The following is an 11,807-nucleotide window of genomic DNA, read 5'->3' as shown; positions in this document are numbered from 1 at the left end:
TGTTCAGTGGCAATGTCGAACTGAGCATGTGCAAAACGTTTGTGGAAGGCAGTATAGGGTTTAGTCAGCAGAGGGCGCTGTTGAATAACAGTAGCCTGAATGATTTTGGACGTGCACATAGCCTGCTCCTTTGAAAGTGGGCCATTCTTCATATTTGTAAACATGCATGAAGACAAAATTAGCACTGGCAATACATTTAATGCGCTCTCGAAAAGGTGGTGAAAGTTGAAAGTGTGTATCATCTGGATATATTTGATCAGGAATTAATTAAATGTGAATTAATACTGAAAATGTAACGATATTAATAGTTATAGTTTTTCATTGTATGTCGAAGAGGTACAGATACATGTTTGAACCTGCATGTGATAAAACTAGCTGAACACAAGAAGCCAAACTGAAGAAAACTAACATCACAGACATTGTAGATATGAAAAAGAATGAAGCAAACAAATCATAACAAATACAAATGTAACATGACATGTAAATATACATTTGAATGAGATGTTTTTGATTCAGATTTGTAGATAAGAAAATAAGTAAAATGGGATGACATGACTAATACAATTTAATAAAAAGCCTATATAATGTGTGTATAGGAGCATCAGAGTGTAAATAATTACTAATCTTAATAAGAAAAGCTGTATTACCATCCATGTGCTACCAAAGCCCTGGGTTCTCTGTGTGTCAATTGGTTTGTGGTAATTGCATTGCAACCCTAACACCAACTGAAATAATGACAGCCTGAAGGGAGTTCCTAAATTATTACCTAATCTAATCATGAGGCCCTGAGAGGTCATTTGTAAAAGTGTAGTTTAAGACCTTTATTATTTCAATTTATATTGTGCCTGGATGGTATTCCAAAATGAATTGGGTTTGAATGAATTTACCACAAACTAAATGACACACAACCTGTACAATGTACAGACAGTGGAGGAATGGAGGGTTAGTAGGGACTCAACAGCTCATTTTTGCCTCATGGCCACCAACAAGTTAATCCAGCTATGGATTCACAAAAGTAGCATTTGTTCCAGGGCAGCTGTATTGAATTGTATAACATGGTTTTCATGTTGTTTGAAAACTAAGTGCATGTTATGAATACAGATATAATAAATAGTATAACTAACATGGCTATTCATATCAGTATTAATACCTCTAATAATACTGATAATGATAATAATCAGTAATAATATCTATATATTCATCAATGGATGTGGAGTTATAGTTGCTAAAAAATGACCACTAGAGGGCAACAAACACTAATCAGTTCATTTGTGTATTTGATCAACAGTTGTACCTTTGATGGCTGGATGACTACTAAAAACTACCACTGAAATGTTTATTAGCAAATATCTGACCAGTTTTATAATGTAACATACAGCATAGAGAAAGCATTACATGCATTACACACAAAATAAATGAATACTGTGATATTAATTTGCATAATTTCTGCATAATTTCATTATTAGATAGTCTATGGAATTAAATTTGGGCTAGACTTTTTAAGCCCCTGAAAACTTGGCTTCAAATCTTTCAAATTTCTCTATAACATTAAATATTCATGACTAAATAAGCAACATCCAAGTAAAAAAAAAAGTTGAAATATTATTCCCTAACTTCTCATCTTGTTCCCTTATACCTACATGTATGTAGTACGAACTGTACTGGTACACTGTTAGCACAAATAATTACACTGTAAATTGGGAAGAATTACACTGTACGTGATGGGCCGTATTATAAAGTCTTACCTAAACATCTATTTAAATACTGTAATTTGCAGAACACAGAAATCTTTTTTCTCACCTATAGTAGGAGCTCCACCATTCTTGGTTAATGAAGCTGAACTTGTCCTTGCTTGAACTGACCCATGACGGTCCTGGCAGCTTCACACTGCGTACCCCCAACTATGAGTGATGTGGTGTTCAAGTCTAGGTCTTAATGTTCAGCTGGACTCCAGCGGTTTCAGGTGCCTTCAGTCCTCCACAGCCACAAGTGGCCTCAGCAGCATTTGAATTTGTATCATAACATGTCTAATGTATAAGTTATAGAACAGCTGAGTCTGTGATATGTTGTCCCATCCATTCAGTAACAGATGTCCCATCTCATCTGTTACTGAAAATCTCTCCAATTCATTTTGCAGAAGTTGGTGGGAACATTCAAGTTGTGGGAAGCTTTTGAAGTTTCACTGCATTTAAGACTGGAGAAAAACAGTATAATAAGAAACATATTATTCATCCAGGGTGATGCTTGCAAAGGGATTTATGTGATTTTTAAACAGTTTATACTGACACAGATGGTCCAAATACAACAGGATCAAACAGTGCAAAGGCAAAGTAAGATATACAATAGAAAGTAGTGTATGTAATACATATTGATGCACAGATACTAGTGCATTGCTTTATTGTATCAAATGAGGTAAATACAGTGAACAGAGTGAATTTATGAGATGAGTTACAACATGTGCACAGCCTGACAGAAGCCTGTGCAGAGATGCATGGCTGCACAGACATTGTAGGAGCAGATAAGTCAACTATTCAGCCAATAGATCCACTCTGAGCTGCTGCTGCTTTGCATACTGAGTCTCTGTCCAACAGTCATTACACTTTACTAGATTATGAAGGCAACACCAATACAGGATAACATATTAAACACGACATTACTCATCACCACATGGGATTTCTTCATTCATAGCGATGTGAAGCAGGACATGTCAAACCCCAGATGAGGAAATTACCTGGTTTCGCATTGTTTTCATCTACTCCAGTTGTGTGATGTTGCATCTGTTTTGCACCTGCGTCCTATCCTTCTCCCTGCTGATCGCGTCCCCCCTGGTGAGTGCCAGTGTGTCCAACAGCTTCAAAGACTGCGGCCAATTTTTCTACATGCAGGCACCACCAGCAGGGGTGAAGGGGACCAGCCTGAGGAAGATCTGCCAGAAGTATGCAGACAAACTGCGCTACGCCACGTTGTATGACAGCAGTCGCCGCCTCCCCCTCTACTCAGCCTACATCTTTAAGAAGTCTGATGGGAAGAGGAGGATGGACACACCATGGATGTATGAGCCACAGGTAGAGAGAGCACTTAGTGTTAAGCCTGAGAGAAACTGAATGTTTTTTGGGCAATAATGACACTTTGTCTGACAAAATCAAGATCAACTGTAGTACAATCCCTGTTTGTATTTCACTCTAGTTACTCTTGCAGTAAAGATCAGTCAGTATGCTTGTTATTAAAGAAACAACAGCACACAATTAAGAAAATAACAGAAGTAGTGTTGGCGACATCAGCATATTACAGCTGTTTACACAGGGACATTTTAAAGGTTGGATTTGGGGTTACTGCTCGCTGCCATTTTGCCAGTTACTGGAGGCAGAATTTGGACCTGATTCATTGAATCACCTGTCAATCACTCAAACATGCCCCCAAACAAACTTCTCTTTAAAGGAATAGATTAACATTTTGGAAAATACGCTTATTTGCTTTTTTGCTGAGTTAGATTTATATCACTCTCAAAAAATCACCATGACCATACATTGGAAAAAGTAAAACTAACTACTGAGACCATTAACTTGTGATGAAAAAATCATTACTGACATTAGATTTGAGTGGGAACTTTTTGAATGGAATCCTGTTGCAGTCAGAGATTACATTAGTGGTACAGCTTTTTTGCATTGGCTTAAGTGTCACTTTCAAAATAAAGACAACATTATCTTTCATTTCTTTTCCCTACAGCTGGTTTCTGATGATGAGAGTGGCAACATGAGAGCACTCCCCCTTACTGAAGACACTCCCCCTCTGATTGAGGTCAGCCAGGCTGTGTTGGAGGACTACACTGATGCTGTAGAATATAGACGTGGTCCACTGAATCCTGACCTGCACCAATCAGAGCCAGATGACAAATCATCCACATATACTCTGACCAATGTAGTCCCATTAATCCCACACTTCCTGGACACTTCTTGGAACCCATACTTGGACATCATCCGCCGTCGCCTCAACAACTTCTGCCACGGCAAATCTTTCATGGTGACAGGGGTGACCGTTTCTGGGGCAACCATCCAGCGAGAAAACAGGGACCGCCTGGCAATCCCAAAACACTTGTGGCTGGCTTACTGCTGCCCACGGTTTGACCGTAACTCTCCCTATGAGGTCAGGTTCATGTTCCCTAGTTATGGGGGCTATGCACTGAATGAAAAGACTGAACACAGTGTGGTGGAAGTCCCTCTGAAGACTCTGGAGAGGTTCCTGAAGAGCCAGACAGACATAGACAGTGACCTGACTATTTTCTACAAGGGCTGTGTGTCAGAAAACACCTTCAAGAAGAAGAGAGACCTGACCAGTGTTTCAGTATGATGGGACATATTGAACTGGATGCACAGTCATGGATGAAGCCTATGATGAAATACTGTACTGTACTGTATAAACAGAACTAACTCAGCAGTGTTAAGTAGTCCTGGTTACACGTGTTTTGGAATAAATTCAATTGAAATTATATTAACGAGGGAAAAAGCAATTGTATGACTAATACTAATTGTGAATTAATTCAATTTAAAACAGGATATAACTTTTATTGTGGACATGTTTTTTTATATCTTTACTAAAATTGTAAAATTGATAATAGAAATCATTGATTACTGACAATGTTTTAGGTCAATAACACATGTTAACACTCTAAAAAACATGAATAAAATAAAATAAAAAAACAAAACAGCTTTGTTACATGCATGATATGACATGTGGTTCAGAGACCACTGTCTATGTCTGTTTGACTGTCTGTACTGTTCCCCACCAAATGAAATGTTATGGTCATCCCATATTTTGTAGTGAAATCATCCTGTATTTATAACCCTGTCTTTGTTTTCATAATTAATCTGCAAAATAAGGTTCGCTAACTAATTTCATTTCTCCAGATTTCCTTGTAGTTATATTGCAAGTTGTACTTTTTAAGGAAGAGTTAATTTCAAATGTATTACCCAAAGGTTTTTATAACAGCAGGCCAAGGGGGTGAGAGCCTTTGGACAAGTTAATGACTGGTAAGAAGTTCATATCCCTATGTGAGCAATTCAACAGCTACATAATGGCTTCACTGTTTGAATAAAATACAGTTTAGTCAAATGCTACATGGGGCCAGCTAAACCCTGACCAGCACCTCAGTGGACAAGGCCTTCACCTACACCAGTGTACCCCTGGATACTGATTTTCAGCAAGCTCTAAAACATTTGCTTACGGCTCAATAACTTCTGCCAAGGCACCGCATATGTAATCACTGGATTAAATACAATGGGTCATGCGATACAGTGTCAATGTCAGCCGATTGATCACACCTATGAACTTTGGTGAGCCAACTGCTGACCCTTCTTTCATTCCTCTATACCTTATAAAATTAAGAATACGTTCCTGTCATATTCCGTTTATCGCCTTAATATTATAATAGACAACATGGTGACATAGAAACTGTGTTCCTGAGGTATGAGTCATAACAGTAAGTGAGAATCACAGAGGTTAAGTCCAAGGTAAGTAATTAAATTAAAACTCACATTGTTCATGATGATATCAGCATACTATTCTGTATCGTCTTATTCCAGTGCTTCATTGAAAATATATTACACTTATAATGAGTGAAATATTTAAATTCAAGATGCTGGTATTTGAAAAAGTAAATTCTAATTGTCTAGTGCACAACTTGTAATTCAGCATGACATACATGGCTTTTAAAACCATAGGAACTTGACTAGAATTGCACATAAAATGTTGTGTGTTTGAGGAGTGCTTTACTGCAGGGGGTGCATGGGTTTGTAGAGTTTAAGAAGAGGTAAGATGACCTTTTCTACCTTCTTCCCCACCAGTGACAGAAACACTGATGTCTTTGCTATTTGCTATCAACTGTAGCTGTTCCTCTAGCTGTGGGTGGATCTGCTGAGGTGTAAGAAGTGCATTGTTTTGCATACTGAGTCCTGATTACAGAGAGCAGAGTGTGAAACCTGTGTTAGCTGTTTTACTGAGCTCCATGGGCAGATATAGAGACACATTCAATCATTTGTAGCAGCTCACAGAGCAATACTTGACTTCAATTTAACAGCTGTAACCTCTCACCAGAGTGCTCTCCCGACTATGGCATTTTGGGCGCAGATGGCTTTCTTGCTTGTCAACATAATAACATCGGCGGTAAGAGGGAGAGTGGAAAAAGAGTTGTCTCCAGAGTGCAGAGAATTCCTCTACATGGGAACACCACCGACTGGGCTGGCGCACCACTCCCTCCAGTTCATTTGTCAACGTTACAACAAGAAGCCACGCTACCTGACGCTGTACAACACTGTGGACCACATACCTGTCTATTCTGCCTACACTTTCAAACGCTCAGATGGGGAGAAATGTGTGGATGTCCCATGGATGTATGAACCTCAGGTAAAGAAAAATATAAAATTTGGACATGAGATGCTAAGAAAGTCTTTTAACATAAACAGCATGCTATAATTTTTCAAAATTCAAATAAATGAATGCAGATGTTGTGTAATCATATTCTACCATCCTATCCACATCCTCTCATTTGCACTGGCTCTGTCTGCCTACACAGCTATCCACATCCTCTGATACAGATGAGATGCAGCCTTTCCCTCATGGTTACATGCACATGAATTTTGAAGATGCCCAAGCTGTCCTGGATGATTATACAAACGCCATCCTTTACGAGCGTGGTACCCTCAACCCAGATGAGCATCAGGACGAACCTGATGACAAGGCCTCCACCTACACCCTCACCAATGTCGTGCCCATGGGGCCCAATTTCAACAACAGAGTCTGGAACAAACAGGAGCACATCATCCGCAAACGGCTTAACAACTACTGTCGTGGAACAGCTTACATTGTCACAGGTATCACCACCTCGGGGAAGATGATCCGCCGGCAAAACATCAACCGCATTGCAGTGCCCACGTACTTGTGGTCAGCTTATTGCTGTGTTGACTACGACCACAATGCACCTTATAATGAGCGCTATAAGTTCCCATCTTTTGCGCACTATGGCCTCAATGAGGAGGAGAACAACGAAGTGGTGGAAATCTCTGTCCAGAAGCTGAAGGAGTTCCTCAAAAAGACAACCTTTGTAGACCAGAACTTTCAGATCTTTGTGGGTGACTGTGTCCCACCAGCATCCAGTAAAACTGAATAGGGAAATATTTAGCTATAAGGCAGCTATGTGCTATTTTGCCTTAAAAATCTGTTCATCAGCCATGATACATTTTTTATTTACACCTGTGCTTTTCCTGCTGTGAAATCAAAATGTCTTCTGTGACAAAGGCCCATAGCCTATTGGAGGAGCTAACATGTAATTTACAATACACACTTACAAAAATGTACCTGCTTTGTCAAATTTGCAGTAATAAACCTTTGCAAACAGTAATTAAACTGTGTTTGAAGCTTTATTTTGACACATCCAAGAACCTTTCTGTGATACAGATTGCTTATTATCATTCACAAGAGTAACATATTTAAATGAAAACTGCCAGCCTACTCTAAAATGAACACTTTAAGGCCTCTTCTGGTATTGATATCATACATCCCACCTTAAATTCTTTTATCTTTTTCCCGTTGTCCTACATGAAACAATCACATACTACATTGCAACACCAGCATTATAATTGAGCTTACAAAAATTCAGCCTCTATCATTTGTATTCATACCGGGTAAAGTGAGTGACTTCAGAGGGTTGAGGATGGTCAGCAGAGATGCTAGACTTCTGTTTTTCCCCCTCCAAAGCCACAGCTGAAACAGCTGGCTGCTTTGGATTTGCGTAAAAAGAACTGTAGCATAAATAAGAGATCCAATCTCCTTCTCTGACACATGTATTGGCATTGCAATACCTTCAGTTTTTTCCTGACCTACATTTTGTGCATTCTCTTTCATTCTTACTCTGTAAAAAACAAAACTGAATGCAAAACGTCATTACTAAAGCTATTTGTGCAGAGAGTATCAAGTCAGCATCATTCTTTTCCTCAGTTCACAGTAATAAAATGCTCTCAATGATTGATAACATTCACTGCTTTTGAGTTACTGCTACGACACTTGTGGCACTTTGCATATATGGAAAAGACTTTACAATGGGAGACCAGTTGGCTCGATGTACAGATGAGGCAAGAAGGGAAATGCTGAGTCTGATAGAGCTGGGACAGAGGCTGTACTTGTTAGACAATAGTGGATTTGCCGTGGTGTGTTACAGGTTAGAGACACACGAGCAGACGCAGAGAGGTCTGAAAGGACATAAAAGTTGTAAGAGTGAAGGAAAAAGAGCGTCCGTGATGATACCTCCATCAGAAAACTGTGCCTTATTCCTGGCAGCTGTCGTGACCATGCTGACCTGTGTGTTGCTACAGGGGGCCCAGGCAGGAGTGGTGGGGGACTTCAACCATGCAGATCGCTGTAAGGACTCTCTGTACATGGGCACTCCACCCCGAGGTTACCTCAGCAACTCCTTTAAGAAGATCTGCCAGAGGTATGAGGATAAACCCCGCTATGTCACTCTATATAACCCCCACAAACACATCCCCATCTATTCTGCCTATACATTCAAGAAGTCGGATGGGGAGAAGAAGGTGGATTTCCCTTGGATGTTTGAGCCCCAGGTGAGTGTTCTTTCAAGCTTAATCTGAGTCAAAATGTTAGTTTAGATTTATTACAAGTCTGTTTTCAGTCTGAGATTCAGTCCAAAACCATCATAGGTAGGTGTGCTTTCTCCGTATATAGATACAGTATACTATCTGTCAAACATACCACATGTACATCAATTTATATACATTTATCAAGGGTTTTATTTAGACACAGAAAACAAATACTCGCTAACGAGCAGTTTAGCGAGTATTTGCGAGCAGGGGCAACTATATTAGTGTTGCTACGGGCAACAAGGTAAGCTTGAGATAAGCCACTTTATTGGCTATGAATGGTATTTCAACAAGATACTGCTGCCATGACCATCTCTTGCAAATGTTTTTTTTTATGAATGTGGCAAATAGTCTGTGAAAAAGTCTCTCAATGATGAGCAATTAATTATTTTCTGCTTTAACTTTTCAGAAGTAATAAAACTGTCAACTAAATTGTCAGCAATATTATGCTTCTCCTTCTCTTCTCTCGCTCTATAGCTGGCCTCAGAAAAGAGCAGCAGTAACATGGAGCCCTTCCCCCAATCTTCAAGCATGCACATGAACTTTGAGGACACCCAGGCAGTCCTGGAGGACTACGCTGATGTGGTTCAGTACGAACGTGGCCAGCTAAATCCTGACGAGCATCAGGCTGACCCTCTGGACAAAGCCTCCACCTACAGCTTGACAAATGTGGTACCCCAGATCAGGGAGTTCAACTTGGGTCCCTGGTCGGAACACCAGGACCTCATCCGCAAACGTCTCAACAACTACTGCCGTGGCAAAGCCTTTGTGGTCACCGGGGTCACCACATCCGGGCACACGATCCGTCGCAACAACCTGGACCGGGTGGCTGTACCGGAGTACATGTGGTCAGCCTACTGCTGCACCGAGTTTGACCAAAATGCACCATACTTTGTGCGGTACAAGTTCCCTGTGTTTGGAGCTTATGGGCTGAACGATCGTGTCAACAACCACATGGTGGAAGTACCTCTCAAGAACCTGGAGAAATTTCTCAAGGGGAGGATGGATGTGGACAAGAACTTTCAGATTTTCTATAATGACTGTGTGCCAGATAACTGAGATCAAGTGGGCGTGATCTCTGGTATAAGTCAAGTTTAAAGTGTGTTAGAAAGGTACTTGGGGTAAAGGTTTGGGGCTCTTGCAGCTCACAATATACATGGAACTAAGATGTGTTGTCAAATTCTATTATATATTGTAAGCAATAAAATGGGAATTGATTGGAGTCTCTTTAAGTCCAAATGTCCATATAATGATTATTTTCATAATCAATTACACTGCAATTATTTTCATGATGAATCATTTGGTCTGTAAAAAAAATAGTCCTAGTGAAAAATGTCTATCACAATGTCTTGGAAAACAAAGATTTGTTGTTTTGTCAAACCAACAGTTGAAAATGATAGATATTCAGTTTACAAACATATAAAACAAAGAAAAGCCGCAAACCTTCATATTTGAGAAGCTGGAACCATAGAATCTTTTGCATTTTTGAATGAAAAACGTCTTAATTGAATGTCAAAAGACCAATAATAGTCCAAATAAAATAACTAATGTTCTATCTTATCTTAGTTTTATTTTAATAAAATCAAGTGTTAATTGATAAAAATATTGTTGGAAAAGGAAGCTGTTTCTACATTTGCAATGCCTAAGATGAATTGACAGTGTATAGTGCTACAACCGCTCTCACTAAAACAATCGTGGGCTGATTATCTTAATTTGCATATTCACACCATGGAAATAATTTAAAGCAATACAAATTAATAAAAACTAAAGCATTTACTTTTAGCTATAAGGCATTTACTTGAAGCCAGTAAAGAAACCACTGATAGAAAAACTTAAATGTATGTCCAAGCAGATTTGAGATTCAACAGGATTTTAATGGAGCAATAATGAAGAAACTGATCATCAAGTTGTTTTAACAGTTTGTTCTTCAAATACGTTGTAATTATTGATTTCATCGACAGCTCCTTTTAAAACATAAATGCTGACAATACAGTACAAAGTCTATCTCAATAAAACACTTTGCATTGCATCTAGATGAGGAAATCCCACGTTTCTATAGTTCATCCTCACAAATAATAATTAATTTGTATGTCTCAAACAGAAGCTCTGTCACTTGGCAGTCTGAGGCATACACAGATTATAAAATGAAGACTGATCCAGAGATGATACTCTCTTCCACGCCACCCATCCCCGCCTCTGCAGCTCTGTCTTCTCCAGCTGACATCCGTAGTAGTGAGGGTCAAGGACTAGCAAGTAGCTCCCCTTGTCCCCAGTGCACACCCCTAATATCCCCTTAGAAGAATTGTCCCTGTCCCCTCCCATCATGACCGGAGATCCATGCTTCTCAAAGTGCTGATGGAGCTCTTCCACTGCATCATGCTCCAGCTCTGCCCCTCCGCCTCTAACATGTACCAATTTACAAGGAACGTCATAGAAATAGTCAAGGACCAGGGAGGCTTCAAATGTTCCTATCCACTCCCTGGAGCATGAGAAGGAGTCTGGTTTGTCCCCCATGGTGACCAAGGCTTGCTGGATTTCTGGGAGGCTTGGTGGAGGCCTGTGTTTGTCCTTAAGTGGAAACCAGTTATAGCAAAGCCAGGAAGCCATTGTCTGAATAGTGCGGTAGCCACATCCCCAGCCTCTGTCATCTTGTCCATCACAGCCATAATGGAAGTAGAGATAGTCTCCTTTCATCAGAGAACATTTCACAGGATCTGCAAGTGGATTAGGAAGACCTGTGTGGACATTCTTTGATAAAGTTTTGGTCTCCTTCATAATCTTCCCTTCTTCCGTTCCACTTCCTCCCCAGTCAATCTCCTCAGATTCCACTGCTACAACCATTTTATCCATGATTACAATTGGTCTCTACCAAGCACACATTTCGCATTTAAACTAATGCATTCGATTTAAAAAATGTTCCCAAATGTTCATAACATGGATTTTTCATCCAGTCGTCTGTCGTTGTAACTGCAATAACTGTCCCTTCGGTGCACTTGCAATAATACTTCAGTTCCGCCTTAGCATTGTTCCCACCGACGCTGATGATGCCTTCACGAGCTTCTCGTCAGCTCCGTTTCATGCTTGATGCCTTCAGGAGCTTCTCGTCAGCTCCGTTTCATGCTTGCGAATATAACTTTTAGTCATTCATCAGTGGAATCT

General features: G+C 39.9%; 3 protein-coding genes across 3 annotated transcripts; 2 read left to right on the top strand and 1 right to left on the bottom strand.

Annotated features, from left to right (window-relative positions):
• Nucleotides 1-2,823: 2,823 nt before the first annotated feature.
• Nucleotides 2,824-7,382, top strand: LOC122870671. Its single transcript, XM_044185034.1, has 4 exons — nt 2,824-3,065; nt 3,727-4,341; nt 6,016-6,399; nt 6,569-7,382. Exons 1-4 carry the CDS (start codon nt 2,880-2,882, stop codon nt 7,160-7,162), a joined length of 1,779 nt encoding a protein of 592 aa, XP_044040969.1. The 5' UTR covers nt 2,824-2,879; the 3' UTR covers nt 7,163-7,382.
• A 596-nt stretch (nt 7,383-7,978) lies between these two features.
• On the top strand, nt 7,979-9,870 carry si:dkey-85k7.10 (endonuclease domain-containing 1 protein). Its single transcript, XM_044182808.1, has 2 exons — nt 7,979-8,612; nt 9,126-9,870. Exons 1-2 carry the CDS (start codon nt 8,091-8,093, stop codon nt 9,705-9,707), a joined length of 1,104 nt encoding a protein of 367 aa, XP_044038743.1. The 5' UTR covers nt 7,979-8,090; the 3' UTR covers nt 9,708-9,870.
• Nucleotides 9,871-10,193: 323 nt separating this feature from the next.
• Nucleotides 10,194-11,767, bottom strand: ufsp1 (UFM1-specific peptidase 1 (non-functional)). The gene has a single exon (XM_044182810.1). It carries the CDS (start codon nt 11,496-11,498, stop codon nt 10,758-10,760), a length of 741 nt encoding a protein of 246 aa, XP_044038745.1. The 5' UTR covers nt 11,499-11,767; the 3' UTR covers nt 10,194-10,757.
• Nucleotides 11,768-11,807: the final 40 nt, after the last annotated feature.

The sequence above is a fragment of the Siniperca chuatsi genome, linkage group LG22 (assembly GCF_020085105.1).
Source record: "Siniperca chuatsi isolate FFG_IHB_CAS linkage group LG22, ASM2008510v1, whole genome shotgun sequence".
Taxonomy (NCBI): domain Eukaryota; kingdom Metazoa; phylum Chordata; class Actinopteri; order Centrarchiformes; family Sinipercidae; genus Siniperca; species Siniperca chuatsi.
The sequence above is the reverse complement of the archived record's forward strand: the minus strand, read 5'-3'. Positions and strand labels throughout refer to the sequence as shown.